The sequence below is a fragment of the Sciurus carolinensis genome, chromosome 2 (genome assembly GCF_902686445.1).
Source record: "Sciurus carolinensis chromosome 2, mSciCar1.2, whole genome shotgun sequence".
Lineage (NCBI taxonomy): Eukaryota > Metazoa > Chordata > Mammalia > Rodentia > Sciuridae > Sciurus > Sciurus carolinensis.
The window spans coordinates 87656227-87680276 of record NC_062214.1 but is presented as its reverse complement, the minus strand read 5'-3'; the positions used below and the strand labels follow the sequence as shown (position 1 = coordinate 87680276).

Sequence of the window (24050 nt, the reverse complement as noted above, 5' to 3'; positions counted from 1 at the left end):
CAGAGTCCATTGTGTTTCCTTGTATTTTCTTGGGTACCCAGCACAGGATTGAGTAGATGCTTGATATAGGTTGGCTGAGATGAGAATGAGGCAAGTATGGTTTTTTCACAATTAGATTTTAGTCGACTCTGTACTTGGATTGGCCTCATATCTAGCTAGTTTTAGAGGCTACAAGATTGCTGTATGACACTCACTTAGAAGACAGGCATTTCCAAACAAAGGACATACATTCGACTGATTTCCATGCACATGTTGAAGTTTTGAGTACTTAGCATCCGTTGGCCCAGCATGCTAGTCACTGTCCTCCTTTTGGATAGTGTGTCACACTGAGATGAAAGTGATACTTTGCAAATATTCTTTGATTCCAGCACCACTCACTCAGACTCTGCTTCCTTAACACGTTGTTGGAAGGAGTCACTCAAAATGTGGGTTCAGAAATGAAGTAATTATTTAACAGTTAGGATTAAATCATACTAAATCGGTTAGCCAACAATTACTGAAGGGTCATCTTTTATATTGTTTTTTCCTTAAAGCCAGTTGTCAGCGTTCTGGCCACATATTCTGGTCTGTAGGTATTTGAAAACAGGAGTAATTTTCTATTTCCAGCTTCTTCTCACAGTACAGGGAAAGGTCTAGTTTGGTCTTTGGGTAGAATTTTCTGTGATATAGTTTGTAGCATGTAAGTTACCTAAATGATTTTTTAAAAAATATTTTTTAGTTGTCAGTGGACCTTTATTTATTTACTTATATATGGTGCTGAGAATCGAGCCCAGTGCCTCACACGTGCTAGGCAAGCACTCTTCCTCTGACCCACAACCCCAGCCCACCTGAATGATGTTTTAAAGGTTGGATACATACTTTTATTATGTAGAAACAGTAAGAAGAGAGGATAGTAATTCTCAAAGCTGTTGGCTTCCTCTTCTGTTGCTTTTACATTTTAAGTGGTGTCTGTTGAGGAGTGGACTGAGAGTGGGCCTCAGAGATTAGTAACTGAGATGCTATTGAGTTGTTTGCCGCCTTTGTGATATGGTTGAGAGATCACCTAAAACAAATTTGTGTTGGGGACTAGAATTATATTAACTCATTATAATAATATAATTTATTTAATGAAAATTAGAAGCTCCGAAGGTCATTTATACAACATGCAAAAATACACGAATTATTTAAATGGCTATTTAGTTAGCAAAATATTTCAAAGTATGAAATTTCTAAAAAAAAATTATAAAAAATGCTCTTGGTGAAAATACAGTCATGTTCCGAATAGCAACATTTTGGTCAATGCCCACCATTGTACATCATAGTGGTCCCATATGATTACATAGCCTAGGGACATGAGAGCCATCTCAGTTTGTGTAAGTGCAGTGTATGCTGTTTATACAATTTGCCAGTAATGCATTTCTCAGATGTGTCCCATTGTTGACTGAGGCATGACTAAATTGAGAACCCATAGGACCTAGGAAACTTTGACTTCCTTTTTCACCAGCCAAGCTGAAGTTTTCAAAGCAAAGAGAGAGTAGTATGTTTGGTCCCAGTGGCTCTACTGACTGTCTTGGTGACCCCACTCCTTCATGTTTTTTTTTCCCCCTGACATGCATCTTGTAAATTAAGAGTAGTTTTTAAATGATTTTGATATTGATCTGAGAGCTATGGTGATTGTTTGATTTATTTTTACTTTAAATTTCCAATCAAATGAAGAGCCTTTTCCTTGCAACCAAGATCATATTTTAAACAAGCAAACAAGACATCATCCTAATGCAAAATTAAATACTTATATATAGCTGGGTTGCATTATGGGATCATGTGACAAGCAGGGATATTAATGTTTTCAGAAAATCAATGAGTATTTGTCAAATAAAATTAATTATGTATGTTTCCCTCTCTCCCTCTCTCAGCATTCACTGTTATAGGTTTGTTTCATACAATAATGTTTACTGTATTGATTAGACTCTAAAGAATAAACCCGAGCTTATGATTCTCTATACCTTTCCCACCTTTGCTTCCCCACACTCCTCCATCCCTCCATGTTCCTATAACTTCACACGTGCTCATATCTATTATGGCAATGATGGATTATTGGCATCTAACCAACATGACAGGATGTCACAGGTCGCTGAGCAGAGATTTTCAGACTCTGTTTTCCACCCGAATTAACTATTATTGAAATAGTTTATTGAGATTGAAGTATTGATCACTTTTTTTTTTTTTTTTTGTGCTAACTGTGGCTTAAGGGAAGGAAGAGGAGGTGGTGGTATTTTTGAAAGACACTAAATTTCGTTTTAAAAAATCTCATTTATTTAGTCTTTTCTTCTTCCTGTTTTATAGCCCCTATAGTTTTATTGCTTGGAAAAGGGTATCTTGGCTTTATTTTTATGACAGTATAATTATACTTCAGAAATGCACTTGATTACTATGGGTAACAAAAAATTGTTCTAGTATATTGGTTAGGACAATATTGCTATACAAACAACTTTTCAGTCAATTGAGTCTGGTGAAAATCAATACATTATGGTAATATTTCAAGTAAGAATTTGCTGAATGTAAGTGTTTCAGCACCATCTCTTTTCAGGGAAAAATAATTTTGAAATGGTAAGACTTCTTTCTCATGTATTATTTTAATATAGTTCTTCCTTTAAAAAGAAATTTAAAGTCCCCAGCAAATGTGGTTGGGAACAGGTAAAATATTAGTACACGTATGTTGTTTTAGGGTGGAAGAGATCTGGTTTCCATTTGAAGTCTGCATTGGGAGATCATAACGTCTGGGTTTGGCTTCACCTGCAGTGTGCCAATTTTAGATTCAGGGGCCTATTTCTGAGTGCTGAGTTGACAGAAAGCTACGGACAGTTCAGAGAGCACCCAGAGGACTATGGACAGGTAATGAGGGATCTGGGAATCGTGCCCATTCTGTCCTTCTTCATCCATTTGAGCTGTGTGTGTGCAGTACTAAGAGCCCTGTGTCCAGAGAGAGGCTGAAATTCTGTCCACAGGTAAGCATGGGACCTCATAGACTGGACTGTCAGTATGCGTGGGGCTCAGGCACTGGAGCTTAGGAAGGAGTGATGACTTCCTTCCTTCCTCAGGAAGAATCAGGAAAAGCCTTATGGAGAAACTGATATTTGAATTGAGAAGTGGTTCAAGGATTTGGCTAACTTTGACCTCATGTAGAGACAGTTAAAGAGTTTCCTGACAGCTAGCTTAAAAGCTCAAGGGCATTCCTGTGGGCAAACAGGTATGCTTTTGTTCTGAAGGCTAGACACAAATTGCTTGTCTTGAACGTCTGAGAGTTGCCTTTGACTGGCATGAGAATGTTCTCTTCCTTTTGTTTTCCCACTCCTCCTGGGAGGAGAGGCCTGTCTTGGTCATCTTGGTGGGAGTCTTCACTGTGCCTGCACAGTGCCTTACCTACCATTTGCAGATCTAATCTGCAGAGGCAGATTCTTTATAGTCTAAGGATAAACACAAAGTGTTGCAGGGTGGCTCTGGCAGGTGGCAGACTTTCCTACCATAAGCAGATTAACATTACTGTTATTCATAGCTGCTAAGAATCCCCCACTTATACCTAGGCATGAGATGACCACATCGGTGTCTCCTAAGTCTAAGATTCCAGAACTAAATGTCGTATTCAGGGACCATGAAAATCTTGTCAGGTGTTACCTTGTTTTGTTCTTCTAACTTTTGTCTTATTGTACATTCATGTATTCACAGAACAAATATTTACTGAGTGTCACTGGTGCTAAAGACTATTCTAAGTGCAAGTACCCACAGTGAGCAAGACTGTCAAGATACCCATGCTCCTGGGGCTCACACTAGTGGGCCAACAGATGATAATCGAGGAAATAAATCTGAAGTAAGACGACACCTGACCTTGCAAGTGCCATGAAGAATGTAGAGAATGTGCTTGGAGAAGGCTTATCTGAGGAGATGGTATTTGAGCTGAGACCTGAAAGACAAGGAGGAGCCAGTCAGAGGAAAATCTGGGAGAACCTTCCAGGCAGAAAGAGCCACTCAGGCAAAAGCCCTGAGATGGACATGAGTGTTTTGTGTTTAGGTCAGTGTCATGAAGTAGAAAGAGCTCAGGTGAATGTGGAGAGAGGGACAGGGCCTGATCACACCAAGAATGCATGGTTACTGCTTTTTACCAGTGAGAAAGAAAAAGTTCGGAAGGGCTAAGTGGCATGGCCGAGGTCAAGTTAAGAAGAGGCTGCAGGTCTTCTGACACCTATATCAATACTTGGGAGTGCTTCTCAAAGCCAGGGTTTTGTTTTTGCCATTTACTCCTTGAGTTTTGTCATTTTTAGGCCCCATTATTTTTGGTTATAAAATATGAATTAATGTATAATTCTGAAAGTCAGTGATGAACCACGTCCAGCTGTTAATTTTCAAGACTTTTTAGTAGATGTTAACAAAACCATTCCCTGGTTGACAGTTTTTGTGGCATAACTTGCTGTTTGGTCTAGCCTTTGGGTCTCCTTGCCTATTGAACACTTAGAATTTAATAATAGAATCTCTAGATTAATTGTATGATTGTGTTAATGGAGGCCGTGCATTTCTTGATTTCTAAGACACACTAAAAATTTTAAGCTATGTTGCAGGATTTGATGTGTTAGAAAATTGTAGTCTTTTGGTTGGCATATTGCAAAAGCAAATATCTGTATACCATAGCATCTAGGGCATTTACTTAAATTGCTTTTTTGGAAAATAATTCACTGCAAAGTCCAAAAGGCATTTACTGTGTATAACTTTCTGCCACAGTTCCCCCCTCCCCCTTGCTCTGTCGTTGGTTATTTTGATGTAAGAGACCATGTTTCTGTTAAATTGCTGCCTTGCTGGAGTGAAATATATTTAGGTTCTGATTTGTACACTAACACTGAATTGGAGGAACAGGTTACTAAATTAGAGGGAGAAATAGCAATAGAGATTTAAGTTGTGAATGTTAAGCATAAATTTTTTTTTTAACCAGTAATTTGCTTTTCAAATGTGACTTTATATTGTGTTGTCCTTTTGGCTCTAAAATTTTCAGTTTTCCTTTTCAGTATTGCAAAAAGAAAGAAAAAGAGCGTATAGTGTTATTGCCCAAAGCAGAGTGCATGGTTCTTGTTTTGTGAATTCAAATAATGAAATGAAAAAAATGTTCAGACAAAATTAGAACTTGCTTTGGGGCACAATCAATACAGCATTTTAACAAGCTTAGTATATTTGAAAAATATGTATTGTGTAAGGTTCTCAAACATACTGATTCTATTATGAGTGCTAACTGTAACAGTAAAATGTAACAATATACTTAGTCAATAAATATAAAGCTCTGATTAAACCATAATTAAATTTTCAGAAAAGTTATCTAAAAACTATGAATAAAATAAGTTTTTACCATTGTCTTAGCAACAAAAAGTATAGCCAATGAATCTTTATAGTGTTAGAGAAAATGATATATTGGGTAAAATTGCAAAATGAATTTTTACTAGGAACACATGTATTGGGTTAAATTTGTGCATATCATGTATTTCTTTCCCCTTTTAACTTTTTTTGAAGATTTTTCTTGGTGAATCCTTGCAGAACACAGCAGCTGGGGTAACTGATAGAAAGGACAAATGAGCCTTTTCTCTGTTACTGTGGAGGCCTAAGTAAAAATGGTTCAAGGCCCTGCCTGTCTCTATATACCGAGGATCCAGAGTTGGTGGTCTCATTTTCATTTGCAAAGTGGGCCACCATCACATGCCTTGTGTTATCTTCTAGCTACATTGGCATGTCCTGGAACATAATAGGGATCACCATCTTCATTTGACTTAAGAAGAAACAGACTCAGATAAAGTGGATTTCCCTGAGGATTCAAAGCAAGTCAGGGATAAGACTACCACTAAAACCCAAGCTTCCTTACTTCTTAGTTCCTTCCCAGTCCCCTTCTTGGTAAATAATTACATTTTCATTGTATGAGGTGCTTAAAGTAAGCAAATTATGTGCAAACCTGAGAATTCCTGCTGTTTTACCTGGTGTGGCCTGGGGTACAGCCCTGTGGCACAGTGTCTGTCTACCTTGCTTGCAAAAGGCCCTGGGGGCAATCCCCCAGTACTGGGGGGATAAAAAAGAATTTCTCCCCTTATTTTCTAACAAATACTCTAAATCTGCACTTGGGTTTTTACCTTTGCATTAGGCACATGTTCCTTACGCATGACCCACGGGAGAAAGCAGCTGTCTCCCTTCCACCCCTTTCCTCTGGAATTTATAATCTTTGAGGTCACTGATTAATCCAAAGTCAGAAATGTTAATGTTGATCTCTGAACCTCAGTCACTTCAGCATGTGATTCTCTGGAAATTTTATCTTTGGTGTTCATTGTAATATTTCATGAGCGTGTTTAAGTGGTCTCTGGAATTGTGTGGGTGCTTGCCTTGCTGGCCTTCTTAAGGCCGGTGGTTCACCACCCACATAGACCCTTCCCTGTTTTCTCCTCCCACTCATCTTTAAAAATACATGTGGCATCTTCCTGAATGATTGCAGAATAGCATCTTCTGACTGATCTCAGAGGACTCTGTTAAGCAAAAACTTGCCTGATTTTTGAAGAACATTCTAACAGTTTCTATGTTTTTGGAACTCAACATAGTGGTGTTCCCAAAGAGAACCCTTTCAAACATACTCCCCAACACAGAGGGGTAGTGCCTTGTGCAGGGAAGTCACCAAGGTTCCTCATTACAGGTTTCAAGATGAGTGTGTCTAGATGGTGCACGGTATGATAGTTTGTATTGTTCAGTTTTTATGTAAAAGGAAACTCTCCGGGTTTATTTTGACCCTGGTCATGATATATCCATTCCACAAAGTCTGTTATGCACAAAAGTGCACAAAATGAAGATAAAGTGCCTCTCTCCAGCCTGACAAAAGCCATTCCTTTGCAGAATGGTAGCTGCAGCGAAAGTAAATAAATGAATGGACAGCAATCACAGCCTAGTTGATGAAACTGTTCAATTAAAGCACAGGCATTTACATGGTGTAATTTCCCTAAATTGCCAATGAGCCCCTTTAGACACAACCAGTGTTCAAATTGATTTCAGCATTGATTTTGGCTGAAGCTGATAAATTTCTGCTTGTTAGTTAAAGTAATTTTGCAGAAGACTTTGTACTGCGGTATTGAAGTGTTCATTTAGCTGATGGTTAAAAGAGGAGTTATTTACAGAGGCCTCTACTGTTGTTCTGAGATGGGACAATTCCCCAATCATCTTTTACTTTTAATTTTTTAGGCTTCAGTATACCAATCAATAGGTGATTGAAACTGATTAAAACTTATCCAACCAGCTGCCTATGGCAGTTTAATTAGAAGCTGGATGATTCTTAAATTAAAGTTGTCTTATTTTCATTGCATAGCCATCTTCCAGAAGAGTAAAGGACTAACAGTGCTGAAAACGTAAAAGTTTGGCTCTGTTAAGGCATCTCACAAATGCAAATCACTCAGTAGCTTCTACTAAGGCAACTCAAAAATACATTCAGAAGCTTTTGGAGATTAGAAGAAATAATATGCTTACTTGTCAGCCAAGAATTTTTGTTTTCAGGCAAAGGACAACTTGCAACATAATGATACAGGTGAAAGACCAGCTGTTTGTGATATGTACCTTACTGCATAAGTAAGGTGAACACTTGAACTTAGGTTTTAACACAGTGAAGGGTGGACCTGACCGTCTTGGGATCCTGTGCTTCTCCCCTCTGGCCACCATAAACTTTGGGTAATTTTTATTCTGTTTGAAAGTTTTGATTAAAATAAATTTCCATTGACTAAAATATAAGTATTTTTATAAAAGTTCATGTTGACTTGTCTACGGTATTGTGAGCAAGATAAAGAGGAGAGATTTTTGTCATCCCTTCCCCAAGCTTCCCCATACTCATCTTATGTAGTGTGGGACAGTTTCTTGAGTTTTAAATGGAAATGGGTTAATATTTCCGTCATAGGGGACATATTACATCTGGTACTACAGGGAAGAAGGGAATAAATGGTTCACTTTTCAGAGGTGCATTTACTCTTTGACCCACTAGGGTACTATTTAGTGTTCTAGAAGAGGTAATTTAGTAAATTGTACCCCAGTGGCTTGAAAAAGTTAATGCAACTCAGAAAAGCAAGTCATTCAATCGATTTTTCCTATTGCTTTTTGAAAACCAACACTGACCATATCCAGAAAGCCTTGAAGACAGTTGGAAATGGAGGACCTGGAAGCAGCCTGTGTATGTTCACAGAGCTGTTGGGATGTGTGCTGAGGACCTGCGTCTGCTTCCCATCCCAGTGCTTATCAGACAGGGATCCCGAAGCAGTTGTTAACCTCACCAAGCCCTGGCTTCCTCAGTAATAATTGAGGATAATGGCTACCTGGCAGATTTTGTGCAAAGCAAATAGCTTCTAGTGTGAAAATATTTTAAAAATTAAGCATAAACAATGTTAGTTTCTAATAGAAGGTTTTCTGAAGTAGCCATTTTTGTGTTTGAATTTATAATTTGTTAATTTTCCAAGAAATCATGAACAGATTACATTGTAATCAAGCCATTTCAGGAGAGTTTCTAGCTAGCTAATCCTCCAAGTATTTCTGGTTTTCCCCACATGTATTGTCTTACTGCATGTTAGACCCTTAGTTCCTCCCTTCCTCCCTTCCATCCCTTCCCTTTTAGAACCTCTGATCAAGAGATCATTTGACTGTAGCTTCCTTGATCTCAAAGGTATTCAGGCTATATATTAACAGACATTACTCTAGTTAATGTGGAGAACATTAAAGGCTTGAGCCAGGCTGCATCAACTTATGGAAGAAATCCGGAGGCAGTGATGACCACATTAACTTTGCGGTGGGCATGAGATTAAAAAGGGGAATATAGCCCAAGTAAATAGAAGAAGAAATGATAAAATATAGGGCTGTATTTGCTTTTCTCTGAAACTCTTTCTAACCCAGCCAAAGGCCCCATATGGTAAGTTGATTTACCAGCCCTGCTACTCTCAGTATCTTGAAGTTGATATCTGTAACCTAATAACATGTTTGATTTGATGCATAAACAGTCTGGGGGACCCTGTTGCCTAACCACGAATTATTTTGAAATCAGTAGCCAAGCATCTGTAATCGGTTTTTAGGCAGAAGCAAAGTTGGCATAGACCACATTTGAACTGGTATAGTTTACATAAGAGCTTCTTTTGACAACTGCTGTTTACTTTGGATTTTCTATTTTAACAGCTAGAGCCTGGCTAATGTGTTTATCTATTATGGAAGGCAACGACTGTCAGTGTTGATTTCCCTGAAACTATTTGAATTTTTTTTCTGTGTATGGCTGTGGCTATTTTAATATATGACAGCATTTCTTGAAATGCCAAAGCCTGACTGTTAGTCCAAAACATGTTAGTAAAATCGACCCCCAAACAAACTTCCAAGTAAACAAATCTCCAAAAAGTCCAAGCAATAAAACAAAATTTTCATTAGTTGAACCACAGCTAGTTTATACTTTTGATTGCTGAAAACATCATTGCTTTAAAAGTAGACGTTCCAGAGATTTTAAAAATGAATCTCATAAGATAGGAAAAGATTTTTGTTTTGTATCTGTATACACATTATACACATATTTTATATGTAAAATATAATACTTTAGAAACTACACACACATATGCACCTTTATATGCACTTTTATATAGTAAAGAAGTATTCTACTTGTTTCATATTGGCTTCAGATCGCCTAGTCTTATAACATTTTGGAATAATGAAATGCAGTAAATTCTCAGGTTTCCTGTTTTAAGTAGGAGACTCACAGTCACCTCACAGTGGTATGTTTGTCCCTCTGGATTTCTGCCATCTCCTTTTTGTTTTAGTTTCCTTTTGTGCCAAGACTATAAATTATAGTCTTTGAAATGGAGAAACTTAAAAATTTTGTTTTTCTAAATTTGCATGAAAGTACAACTGTGATTTTCAGTGAATAAATAATATATAAAGAGCAAGGAAACAACATCTGTAAGTATGGAAACTAATGATCCTACACAGTGGCACATAACCTGTAATCCCAGTGGCTCGGGAGGCTGAGGCAGGAGGATTGTGAGTTCAGCCTCAGCAACTTAGTGAGGCCCTAAGCAACTCAGCAAGACCCTGTCTCTAAATAAAATATAAAAAGGACTGGGGATGTGGTTCAGTGGTTAAGTGCCCTGGGTTCTTCAATCTCTTGATACAAAAAAAAAAAAAATCTGAGTATGACTAACCCCTCACTTTCTATGCTAATGAGAATTTAGAGTTGCATAGATAATTAAAATGGATAGCTAATCACACAGTTTCTGTCTCCTCCCTATTAAACATTTTGTCATAAGTCAGATCTCAGAGGGATTTCTCTTTTGCCTTGTCTCCTTGCCTCTGCTCTGCCTCTGATAGGCCTCCTGAAAATCTCTAGGGCATTCAGAGAACAGAGAGGTAAGGGATCCAGAATTTCCTACAAGTTGTGAAATAATTGCTTGAAAAACAAAGAACTGATTTTATTATTTGAGAGAGAGATTACCATCTCTGCAGTGAGCTAACACCAACAAATTTGTTTCTCTGTAACTTCGTATTTATTTTATTTTATTTTATTTTGGGGGCGGGTATCAGGGATTGAACTCAGGGGCACTTGACCACTGAGTCACATTCCCAGCCCTATTTTATATTTTATGTAGAGACAGGGTCTTCACTGAGTTGTGTAGCAACTTTTGCTGAGGCTGGCTTTGAATTTACAATATTCCTGCCTCAGCCTCCCAAGCCACTGGGATTACAGGTTATGTGCCACTGTGTAATCTCACTGTGCCACTGAGATTACAGGCGTGTGGCACTGCGCCTAGCACTTTTAATTTATTTTTAAACAGGCTTTGCTTACTTTCTTTCTTGTCTTTGACCTGTCTGTCCTCTAGGGGACCCAGGGAGCAAAATTAATGTCACCACCTTTCCTGCATACTAGAATAAACTCATTGGTTTAATTACTGGTTAAAAAAAATTTTAATCATTGTTTTCACTGTTTCAGTGACTGGATGATTTTCTTCAGTTTCCCATGCATTTGGAGAACTTTCCAACAATTAGTAGCATTCTATAAATAATTCAGAGAGTAATTGTTGTCCCCCTTTTCACTTTCTTTGAAGTATGTTATGTGAGAAGCAGAACTTATGTCAATGGCATTTAGTTCCCATGGTTAATGAAAGAAATACCCTCGTCCTTCACAGGAAAGTGGCAATACTGTCATTTCAGTGTTCCTGCTCTACATTGTGATTCAAAGTCTTTACATATGAATTACTCCTGAGGCCTTTTCTCTAAGAGGTTAAAAAAAGAAAGGGTGTTTCCATACTCATTTTGATGACTATTTTGGTAATAAATTGACTTTTAAAATATACTGTGTTGTCAGTTATGCTGAAACCTGAAATATTTATAGTCAGATCATAGGTCAGCTTTCCATTTTTAAATTATATCCTGCCTCACAATCACTAGAGAAGCACAGATGCTCCCTATTATAAATCCTTTCTGCTCATAATTTAAAATAATTTGATTGGAATATGTTCAGAAATTAATATGAAGAATAGTACAATAGAAATGAGATGCCTACTTTAATTGTATGAGATTGTGCAAGCTTTATCAGAAAATATATGATCAGCTCTAGGTTATTTATTTTGTGAACAGGAGTCAGCTGGGACGATTCATATTTTTTGGTTCTTCTAGAATTTGAAATTCTAAGCATAAATAATTTCAGTAAACATTGTAAAATACAGATGCAATTGATCTTATATTTGACATAAATTTGTGTGAGAGTCCAGATGTTAGAATGTGAACACAGGTTGTTTACCCCTTATGTCCTGTGTGGATGTAGGACTTTTTTAACATTTTGTTTTCAAAATTTTCTTCTCCTTAATTTTAAAGATTCTTATAGAAATTCAGTTTATTCTTTGTAATGATGTATCTTTTTAATAAATCCCCATTGGGATTTAGATGAAGGTGAGTATACCTCCAACTTTATACATGTTTATTAGACCCATCTTTAAAATTTCAAAGAGCAGATAATAATACTTTCATTTTCCCCCAAGTTTTGCTCTTAAATCAGTCACATGTTCTCTGAACACCTACTTTGTGCAAAGTACTTCACTTGGCAGTGGGAGATATAATGCCAGCACTCATGGTCTCTGGAATCTCTTGACAGCTACTGTCTGTACCTTCTCATCTCTTTCACTTTTTTTTTTTTTTCTTCCCACTTTCTGACCTCTGAATTTAGATATTTTTAAAAGGTGATTACTTTTTTGTCGGGGTGAGTAGGTATTGGGATTGAACCCAGGGATGTTCTGTGATTGAATTACATCCCCAGCCCTTTTTATTTTTTAGTTTGAGACAGGACCTTATTAAGTTGCTGAGGCTGGTCTTGAACTTGAGATCCCCCTGCCTCAGCTTCCTGAGTGGGTGGGATTACAAGTGTGGACTACCAAGCCTAGCCAAGCTGACTGCTTCTTAACACTCTCTCATTCTGCCACACTATTCTAAGCCACTGTTACTTCTTGCTAGGTCTACTGTAACATCCTCCCACCTCGTCTGTCAGTTTTAATCCTTGCTTTCCTATGGTGTGATTTCCCTACCCAGCAGCAGAAGCGATCTTCTTAAAATATTAGTTGTCTTCTTCCACTCATGACTTCTCACATTACTTGGAATATAAAGCCAGAGTCCTCACCGTTGCATTGCCTACATGGTACTACACCCATCTCTCTTCCCACTCTCTCTTTGACTCATCTCCCACAAGCAGCCCTCTTGCTTATTCCACTTGTGCTTATTTGAACCTGCCATTCCTCTGCCTGGAATCTCTTCCCCGCAGGTAGCAAAGCTGCCCATACTGTTCATGTGTAACCTGAGGAGGGAGGCATTCCCTGACCTTCCCAACCCTGATAGCAAATAACATGTCCCTAATATTGGCCATTCTCTGTATCCTTACCTTTATTCTTTTTCAGTGCATTTATGCCCACCTGACATATTGCATGTTTTTTTTATTATTGTTAGTCTTCCTCTATTAGAGAGTGAACTCCATATGAACAGGGACTTATCTGGTTTGTTCTTTGCTGTATCCACATTGCCCAACAAACTGCCTGGCAACCAGAGACAGGCATTAAATATATAAATCAAGCATCTAACCTCAGAGGAGAGTTATCATACACTGTGGAGGGGGTTGGGCATATCCTCAATGAATAAAGGGGGGCCCTGAGCTCAAAACTTAGAAGACATAGACCTCACAGTAACAATCAACAGTACAGTTAAGTAATTAGAGTTTGTAACGTGGTTTATTTAATAAAGTATTATTATTAAACTGAAATGACATTATTGAAGAAAAGTAATAATTCAGAATAGGAACATGTGAAATATCATAAGGCAATAAAGTAGTGGCTGCCAATGGATAAATGAAATGGCAGGGTAGACAATCTGATTAGTATGATTTCCTTGCATTCTTTTTAAAATCCCACCTTCAGCATTCACAATATTCTGAAGTAAACTCACTCAGTGGGTTTCTTAATACCCTGAGTGTGTTTCTCTTAAATGTAAAATGTGATTTAGGTACATAGATCCTAGGGAAGTTAGGATAATTTTGTAGAAATTTAGGAATTGTTAGTTACCCCTTTCCCTTTCTCCCATTTACTTATTAACTCAGAAATATTTAAGTATCTATTGTGAGTCTAGTATTGTGCTGGGTACCAGGTATTGTTGTTGAATGGGATAGCTGTGGAGCTTAAAAGTACAGGTTTGTAGTCTGAGGTTGGCAAGGTGAGCTCCCCTACTTGTGCTAATAAGTTTGACTACTGTTCTCCCATCATCCTAGCATGAAATGGTAGATTCATCTTCCTTATTCTTGTGTTTCATAAATTCTTTCTTGTCAAAGTCTTCTGCATCTGTTTCTCCTTTCCCACATCCACTGTTACTACCTGGGTTCTTATTGGTACCACCTCTTGCTTAGACAACTGCAACAGCTTTCTAAGTGTTCCCTGCTTTTTCTTCCTAGTAGTGACATGGTAATCTGCAACTGAAATAATGATTTTAAAGTTAAGGTCCTATCTTATCTCTACCTTGTCCAAAATCCCTCAGTGACTTTGTATTGGCAAGCAAATTTGCTTCAGCAACAATAATAAAAGCTGAAAGAGTATCCTCATAAGGCTGAGAGAAAAATAATTGTCCCAATTAAATATGGTTCAAGAATGAGGGCAAAATAAATACATCTTCAGAAACTATTATAAAAGTGTATGTATGTGTCTCTGTGTGTATAAAGAAAGGAAGGATAGTTGGGGGAGGGAAGTTAATTTATTACCAAGGGAACTATTTTAGGAAGAAGATAATAGATTCAAATTGAATCCAGAAAGGAATTGAAAGAAGTAATAGGGACCATTTAGGTAAACCTGAAAATATAAAACCAATAATAGTGGTTAACTTAGGGACATCAAAATGAAGTCAGACAAAAAGACTAGACAAAATAATATACTAAGATGAGAAGAGCTGATTGGAATTAAAGCATTCTAAGGTTTTTATATTGTTTAGAAGAAGGGGAGAAATAGCATTTAACTTCATAGTTCATTAAGTCAGGTGGAATTGTAAAAAATTATGTGGGTAACAACTAAAAGAAAATGAATAGAAGGTATAATTTCAAAACAAATGGACAGAATGAAGAGATGATAATCTACTAGGATAGAGGAGTGAGGGAGAGAGGTATAAAGTAAATGAATAATGTGTAGAAATAAATTCAAATATGCTAGTCATTCCAATAAATATAAATAGATTAATATTGCCAGGTAATAGATTACTTATATTGCATTTCTAAAAATACAACCATATATCATCTTAGACTAAAAGAAATTCCTGAAACATAGAGACACAGTAATGTTGAAAGAAAAGGGGTGGAAAAAAAATACAAAACAAAAATTTAAATAAATAAATAAATGAAAGTATATGTTAATATAAAGCACAATAAATTTCAGGTAAAAAGCATTTTTAGGGATAAAAGGATTACTAAGTGATGATAAAGAAAAAGAAACTGAATACACAACAGCCCTGAACTTACATGTAACTAATAACAGCACTTTAAAATACATAAAGCAAAAATAGAATTACATGAAAAATTCAGTAAATCCATACAGTGGGAGAATGTCAACATTTAATACATTGATCTATAAGATGAAAATTAATAAAGATATAGAAAATTTTAACATCTCAACAATCTCGTCTAGGATCATATATAGAACTCTGAACTAATTAAATTGAAGAATATACCTTTTTTCAGATAAAAACACAGTTTTTTTTAAAAAAATCAGTTATCTACTAGGGCACCAAGTCTTTAGTCCGTAACATACAAATCACTTTTTCTGATTAAAGTATCGTTAGTTTAGAAATCAATATTAATAAGTTAATCACTTTTATATATTTAGAAATTAAAATTCCTATGTCCAAATAACTTATATGTCATATAATACATCATAATGGAAATAAAGATATTTATAACTGAACAAAAACTGAAGTGCCATATGTGAAAACTCATGAGATATATCAAAGTCATACTTAAAGATAGTTTTATACACTTTAGAAAGGAATAACTAGATATTAATTGACCTAGGATATAACTCAAAAAATTGCTTAGGCAGGGGCAGGGAATAAACCTGAAGAAATTTGAAAGAAATGCTAAAAGACAAAAGTTAATGTTAGTGGCTGGGGTTGTGACTCAGTGGTAGAGTGCTTGCCTAGCATGCCTGAGGCCCTGGGTACAATCCTCAGCACCACGTAAAAATAAAGTAGAGGTATTGTGTTCACCTGCAACTAAAAGTAAATATTTTTTAAAAAGTTAATATAAAAATTCAAGAAACAATTCATTAAAATCAAAAGTTGGAAAAAACTGATCAAATATAACAAAGACATAAGTAACAAAATTAGGAATAAAAGGGGGGTAACATAATTTAAAGAATAGTAAAAGGATGTAATGAATGATTTTATGACAGTAAATTTAAAAACAAAATGAATAATTTCCTAGAAAACTAAATAAAGCTATATTTAGAAAAATAAACGAAAATCAACCTATAGTAATTAAGAAAATCCATTCATTTATTTATTCAACAAATATTCACAAAGTTGTGCCTGGCATTGTAAGACACTGCAGACACAGCAGTGAACAAAAACAAAAACAAAAACAAACAAACAAAAAAAAACCAAAACAAAAAACAAAAAAAACCTGAAATCTGTTTCCATGGAGTTTCCTTTCTAGTGGGGGCGGGGCAGATAATAAATTAACTCTTCGAGAGTTCATAATTCTATGAAGAATAAAGTGAGGGAGAATGGGCTGTTTGATGTAGTAACAGTAGACCTGAAGGAAGCAATGGAGCAAGCCAGGCGACATCAGAAAGAATGGTCCAGTCCTCGGGTAGTGGCAAAGGCCCCTAGCAGGCACTTGTTTAGTGGAGAAGAATAGTTACTGGGGATAAGGAAGATTGGCAGAAGCAGGAATTAGTGGGATAGCCAGGGGCCAGATTGTGAAATACTTATAAGGACCTTTGATTCAGTAGTTAGAACTCTACTTGTGAAAGGGGAAAGATGATAATAACTCTACTCATAAGATTATAGAATCGATTAATTAAATGCTTGTGGAATTTCTTTGTAAAACACCAAAAAAAGATTTTTTTTTTTTTTTATTAATTATTGTGCACCTACCATGGGCTAGCACTGTGCTAAGCATAAAGAGTAGAAGGTGGTTAGACGTGATAGCACTACTCACCAGTATGGCACACAGATGCATGAACAGTTTTCTGCAGTTTTCAGCTATAATAGAGCAGCCAAGGCCTGTGAAGCAGGAGAGCCCTCACAATTTTAATTCATGGAGTCTGTGAGGATGTATATTAGAGGAAGATAGGCAGATATTTTTAGGGTGGCTTCTATTTTCCTTTTTATTAAGCCAGAGAAAATGTAGCATTGACTTTCTCACTTAGCAGCAGTGATTGTCAGATGGTAATTCTGTTGTGATGAACACCTGGATGGAGCACTTGTCCCAGCTCTGTGGTGTAGCTTACAGTTGTGGGCAAGAGCTTACATGGTAAGAAGTCTAGGGTTTGAATCATGGTGTGTCCACATTTCAGGTAAGCTGTTTTAATTCTTCGTCTTCAAAGTTGGCTCAGCATGAAGTAACACTATTTAAGTTTTTCTTTACAATGTATATTTCAGTCCTTTGCCAGCTCTTCATTGTTAAAGCTTTATCAGATGTTCATTTGTAGACTACATAGCTTGAGTGAAGTCGAGAGATCTTACTGCTCTTTCAGGCTGTGGTTTTACTCTTAAAACACTTGGCTACTCTGCAGGCTTCCTAGCTTCTAAAATTTAGTGAACGCTTCCTGAATGCCAGGCCCTGTCCTCAGTATTATCTCATTGAATGCTCGCAACTCTGTTAAGTAGGAATGACTTTGCCTATTCCAGACTGGAGAAGACCGTGGTGGCACTCTGGTGTTTAAGAGATGGCAGAGCTGGGTTGGGAACCAGGCAGTATGCTTCATTCCACACACTTTGCTCTTCTGCCTCCTTGATAGGTTGGTGGCTATTGCAGAATGCTACCTTGCCTGGAGAGATTTTAATGTGGTGGTCCATAACTTGACTGAAATAAATCTGTACCTTTGCACATTTGAATTGTACATTGTGACTGTGTTTCACAGTCCTAGAATATAGCTAGGAAAACTTATCATCATGTATTACCTTCAGGTGCTAACGTAGGTAATATCTGCCACAGTTCCAGTCTTGCTCTGCTACTGACTTATGAGCTTGGACAAGTAATTCAACCTGGCTTTGGGTGTTTCTACTGTAAAAGAAAGGGATTTGATCTGATAATTTTCTGTGTTCTTTACTAGCTTAATAAACTCTGATTCTGTACCAAGATTAAAAGTTGCTACCAGCTTCTTTGTTCAGTCATCTAGAATTTATTGTTCCAAAGGGAAAAAGTAAGAGGGCTTGAGCTATAGCTCCTTGCTCTACTACTTTTCCTGTGTGTCTGAGGCCCTGGGTTAGATTCCTAGCATCACAAAAAGTAACAAAAGAAAGTGAGGAAGTATGGACATTAAATGTTCTCTTGTGCCAATATTTTTGTTATTTTATATATTCAAAACTTCATACCAGACTCCTGGCTTTTGCCATTATAAAATGTATATGTTGTGCCAATGTTAAGGTCTGGAACTGTTTCCAGAAGACCTGTGCTGGTCACAAACCAAAGGGTACACTCAAGGACTAAGCCCTGCAAATCTCTCATAAAAATGCCTCCTCCATGCACTCTTTGGAACAGGTAATTACTGTGGCAACAAAAAACTAATTTGAAGCGTTAGCTGTTAATTAAAACATTGCAGAGGTGTATAGATGTCTTTTGGTGTAACCAGAGCCTCCATTCAAACTTCATTAATCACTTTACAGTTAATGTGTTGAGGAAGGTCAAGACAGTTGAGATGCAGTATCCAATTGAGATGCAGTATCTGTTGAAAGTAAACAAATTTCTTTTCTCCAGGTAGAATGCCATTTGCAGAGTTAAGGGACATACCCGACTCATGCCTGGCATTGCCTCTGTCATCCCCTTCTTGATGATTAAATGTTAAATTGGTACTGTCATTGCACTGTAAACCAAGACACACAGCATCTTTATTGCTCGAAATTGAACCCAAACTTCCACGGATGAATTAGCGTGCGTCATAATTAAATCATCAAGCCTCCCCTTTTAATTCAGTTGGAAATAGAAGACCTTTCTTTTGGAAAAGAGATCGGCTTTCTTGACAAGCTAATTAAGTTGCCAAACTGCCCAGTATGGTATATATATTAGACTATCTGCTAATCATTTTCTTATCGCTGCAGCTGGTCTCAGAAGTCCAGGTGTTGCTTGTTCAAAGTAACAACACTGCTCTTTTTACAACTTTCAAATCCTTTTTTATGCATTCAACTATTTCTCTTCCTTATTTCAGTCCTTGGTTGATGATCCTAATACACAATATTTTAAAAAGTTGAAATTTGGAAGAAACTGTGGTATACAGAAGAAATATGAAAGCTTATGCAGCATATTACTTGTATTTACATGGAATAAAGTTACTAAATTCCTCAAATTGCTTTTCAAATTAGCATAGTCCAGCAACTTCCCTGTCAGACATTGAGAAAAGTACAGTGTAAGTCTTTATTATTACATGGATTTGGATATATCATGAATCAAATAGTGGCCTGAAATGTAGCTTTGCAAAGTTGCAAAAACCTGATGTTGGTGTAGATAGTAAAGCAAGTGGTAATTTGTTCTAAAACCAGTGTAATAGAGGGGTTCCACTTACAAAATGACTATCACTTTATATGAAGTATAAAAAGCTTTTCAGTTGTTTAGTTTAATAGGTAATATTAACATATACTAAGGAGTTTATTATTTAGAGAAAATCTTTAGTTATTTAACAGATTAAATAATTTTTGTTTTAGTGATCAGTTGTCACCTTTTATTATCTTGCCTTTCTTTTAAATAAGCTACATCTGAATTTCTGTTCAATCAATTGATAATATAATGAAAGCTAAGTTTAACTTTCATATTTTGTTCAACCCCTACACTCAAGCAGGAAAAGCAGAATGAGTAAGTTCTTATAATACTCATCTGTGTGGATAAATACATACTTTTATGTGTGTACGTGTGTTTTCCTAGTCTTCTCTGTAGGTGTTTAGAAACTAAACCATTTCTATAAGTCATTCACTCTCAAAACATTTATCAGTGATGCCCAACTCTATAAATTTACTAAAAACCAGTAAATTGTACTCTTAAAACAAGTGAATTTTATTACATGTAAATTATACCTGAATAAAACTTAAAAAATTTGACAGAGCAACCAAACGTATTTGTCAGAACAGCAAAAAATGATGCTTCCATTTTGGTAATAGTGGAATATATGTTTTATTTTTATTCTTAAGAAATGAGCAGTTTGGGAGCCTGGTAAATCCATTTTTCAACTAAGCAGGCAAGGACAAGGCGTTCCTGAGGTACTGCCTTCCGTTCCCTCACACTGTCCCTAGCCATTCACATCTTAGCACTAGCTGGATGTGTGTGACATCTTCTGCAGAGCAAAATTTAGTTCTTCCAAACTAATTTTCTTCTTTATACTTTTATGGGCTTGCAGTTATAATGCTTGTTTATGTAACAATGTTTTGAAATTTTCATGCAAGTCAGTTTGTTTCTGGATAATGGTCAGAAAATGTGACCCATCCTGCATGTGTTATGTGTATGTGTTAAAGACCACATTACATTTTAACACAGTAGGACTTGATGAATAGTATTTTATTTCACCAATCTTATTCTCTTACTGTTTTTCATAAATGAATGTATTCACATTTATTTTTTGCAGTGCTGGGGATTAAACCCAGTGCCTTGCACCTGCAACTCAAACTCTGTACCACTGAGCTACACCCAAGCCCTGTTCCTATTTCTCGATTTAAGTTATAGTTATTTTACTGTGTCTGATATTTGGAGCCTGCTTTTCTGCTTAAGGAAAAGAAGAGTCACATGCTTGAGCCTTATAGCCTTTTAACTGTGATTCCTTATATCAAATTATATAGTAAGCCAAAACTACTTCTGTGTTTTATGAATATTTTGATGAAATGTGGCATTGTGGTTTATCTGCATATGTAATTGAAAGAGACACAAGCAAAACTTCCCATTTTACATGCCTCCATACTGTGCTTAGCATGAAATTGTAGATACCCTCCCCATACACACACATACGATAACAGTCATAAATGATCTGGAGCCAGAAGACCTAGGTTTGAGTCTAGATCTGCCACTACTCACTTTGCACCATTGGGCAAACTGCCTAACTTCTCTTTGCTTCAGAGTTTTCATCTATAAAGGAGGATAATAATACCAGTATTACCTTGGAGGGTTATTTTAAGGTAATGTATAATGAATCACTTTGGTTTTAAACCATTAAACTCCATGGAAATATAAATGACTAACATGATTAATGTTCTTTGAAAGTACTATGTTTGTCTCCCATTGCTGCAGAAGTGTTTGAATTGACATTTGTGTCCTTAACCATTTTATAGATTGTTTAGTGATCTCAAGTAACTTATTTTTTTTCTTTCTTTAGAGCATATCATGTTCCGAGTGGGAAAATATTAGCTGTGAAGGTAAGCATTGGATTTATTCTGTAAAATTCTTGATGCTCACTGCTTTCCTTTCTCTTGTTAGCTAGAATCACAGGTGTTGTCAGAGAGGAGATGAAATGATTTAAGGTTCAGATGGTCCTATTGTGACTTTCAGGCATCTGGAGGGAGGTGTCTTAAGTATACCTTCCAGGTGCCAGTAGCTCCGTGCCTTGTAGCTCTTCTCAAGAGAACATTCTTTCCCTGGTCTCTGCTGAGTTGCATCACCATGTTCCTGGTAATGCAGCTCAGAAACTGAGTAACTCATGCTTTCCTTTTTCTCCTTATCTGCCTCAGCCTATAAATTCCCTCATTTAAAATTTCAGGTTTCCAATGTACTGTCTTGAATTGCACCTCTGACTGAACCCTTTGTAACCTGAAGTCCTAACCCCAAAAACCCCTTTTAACACTGGGCACTTGGCTTGCAACCTGGTCAGGCCCTCTGCAGGTTGGTCCTTGATGCCTCTCCAGACATATCTTCTGCTTTACTAGTCGATTACTTCCTTTCCGGCCCTCATCAGTCTTTAGTAATGAAAGCATTTGTTTATTGAGTGACCGCTGTGTGCCAGGTATGATGCTAGATGTTTTATAACTATTATCTTTAACCCTTAAAACTGAAGAGTAATTCTACCTATTTTAAATTTGAGGAAACAGACTCAGAAACCTGAATTGTCCAAGGTCACAGGGTTGGAAGAAGAAGGATTAGAATGTAAAGAAGTCTATTTAACTCCAAAGCTCATGTCTTCTACTGTACTGGGTAGCCTTTATATAAGTCACTATCATTGTTCATCCCTCTGTTTTCCATCTGTCTTTTCAAGGCTTACTTCCAAAAGGCCTTTGTAGCTGTTCACAGTGAAAAACTGGTCTCTTTCCCTAGCAATCGCATAGTTTATTTTTCTGCATCTCTTCCTGAGGAAACTAAGAACAGTTAATTTGTAAATGCTTAAATCTCTTATAAAGATTAAACTCATATCTTCTGACTACTAGTACAGTCCAGAATTCTGTATATAGTATAACACCTCGAATGTGTTTTGTGGCATCATTAATCATTTTAATAACTTAAATAGCCTATGGTGAGGAGGTACAACAGAGCTCCTTCTTAGAGTAAGTTCTTTTGTGTTCCAACCAAACGAGATCCACAGAATTGTAGAATTGAAAGAGACCTTGGAGGTCATCTATTGTAGCCCCCACATTTTACAGAAGAAAACTGAGGTCCAGAGTTGAAACCATAGGAACCAGGCTCTATCCCAGCCTTTCCCCTGAGCTCCCCCAGTGCAGCTATCATGCCACCTTGGAACCGGATTGTCTTTTCTGTCCCTCCCTTTTCCTAAGAGAACATGTCTACCAACTTAAGCACTGTTTCCCCACTTATTCAGTTATTTGTTTGTTCCTTTGATGCCTAAAGTCTTAGATTGTTGCTGATGGTATATTTAAAGATAGTCACATCTAGGTTATTTATTCAGAGAGAGGACTGCTATAAATCATCCAAAAAACTATAATTATTTAGCCTTACAAGTACATTATAAATTTTTCATAATTTCATACATTTTGAATCATGTTTAAGATAGCCTAATATTAAAATTCTTGTGCATGATTATTTAGGTGGGAATGGCAACAGACCAATAGCTCTTTTTGTAAAGAATTAAGGCAGATTTTTAAAAAGGATATGTTTTACAAAGTAGAGACTTTCGTAAAATGAAAATAGTTGTAGTTTACAAATATATTGTTCACCACACCTGACCATTAAACTGTACTTTAGACCAAAGACTATATTACATTCACTTTGTGTCTCTGGATTCTGTGCACTTACATACTGTGTGTTCACACTGAGTTGAATGCATAACATAAGAGTAGATATGATTATTTTGATTAAACTTTTTGTTTAGCCCTAAGCTTGATAGATAAGGCACAAACCATGTAACTTATATAATAGTCATATTCTGAAGAAAAGAAAGAAATGTACCATCTCTTCAAAACAGGTAGTGCTGTTCATTAATTCTTAAAAGTTTATTTTTTTATTTCCAAATATTTGAAGACTTTCCATATATCTTTCTGTTATTGATTTCTGATTTCATCCTACTATTTTCAAAACTTACATTGAAATTATTTTAAATTTGAGACTTGTTTTAAGGCTCAAAACATGATCTATCTTGGTAAATGTTCCCTATGCACAAAAAAGAATATATTGTCCAAATTGTATAGAGGGTGTTGTATAAATGTCAACTAGATCAAGTTGACTATCAGTAGTTTTCAGATCCTCTGTATCTTTACTGATTTTTTTGAACTTCTATCAATTGTTGAAAGAGAGGTGTTAAAATATCTAACAATAATTGTAGCTTTGCCTATTTTTTCTTTATACTTGTACCATTTTTACTTTCTATATTAAAAAAAAAAATTTAGTTGTAGATGGGCACAATACCTTTATTTTATTTATTTTTATTGGTGGTGAGACTCAAACCCAGTGCTTCACACGTTAGGCAAGCACTTTACCACTGAGCCATAACCCCAGCCCCTACTTCCTCTATTTTGAAGATATACTTACTGTTAGGTACATATAGGGTTGTTATATGAAGTGGTCCCTTTGTCATTATGAAATGACTGTCTTTGTCCATGGAAATATTCTTTGCTCTGAAATTCACATTGTCTGATATTAATATACCACTCCAGTGGTATTTCGACTGGTGTTAGTGTATTACTTTCAACGTATTGTATCTTTATATTTGAAAAGGATTTCTCGTAAGCAGCATATAATTGGGTCTTTGTAATCCAGTCTGATAAAATTTGCTTTTTGAGTGGTATGTTTGGGCCATTTCATGTAATTATTGATATGGTTAGAGTCAAAGCTATCATTATGCTCCTTGTTTTCGTTTGCTGTTTTCTTTTTCTGTTTGTATGCTTGCCAGCCCCTTCTTTGTTTTTAG

At 36.4% G+C, this 24050-nt stretch overlaps 1 protein-coding gene across 5 annotated transcripts in view; it reads left to right on the top strand.

Moving 5' to 3' along the window:
• The window catches only part of Map2k5 (mitogen-activated protein kinase kinase 5), a 232700-nt gene that overhangs the window by 56364 nt on the left and 152286 nt on the right, over positions 1 to 24050 (top strand). For all 5 annotated transcript variants that reach the window (XR_007106679.1, XM_047537347.1, XM_047537354.1 and 2 more), the window contains one exon: positions 21075 to 21114. Coding sequence is in view for 4 of the 5 variants with exons in the window: in XM_047537347.1 (XP_047393303.1) it covers positions 21075 to 21114 (40 nt within the window). In the remaining variant the exon portion in view is untranslated. The remainder of the gene's footprint in view (positions 1 to 21074; positions 21115 to 24050) is intronic.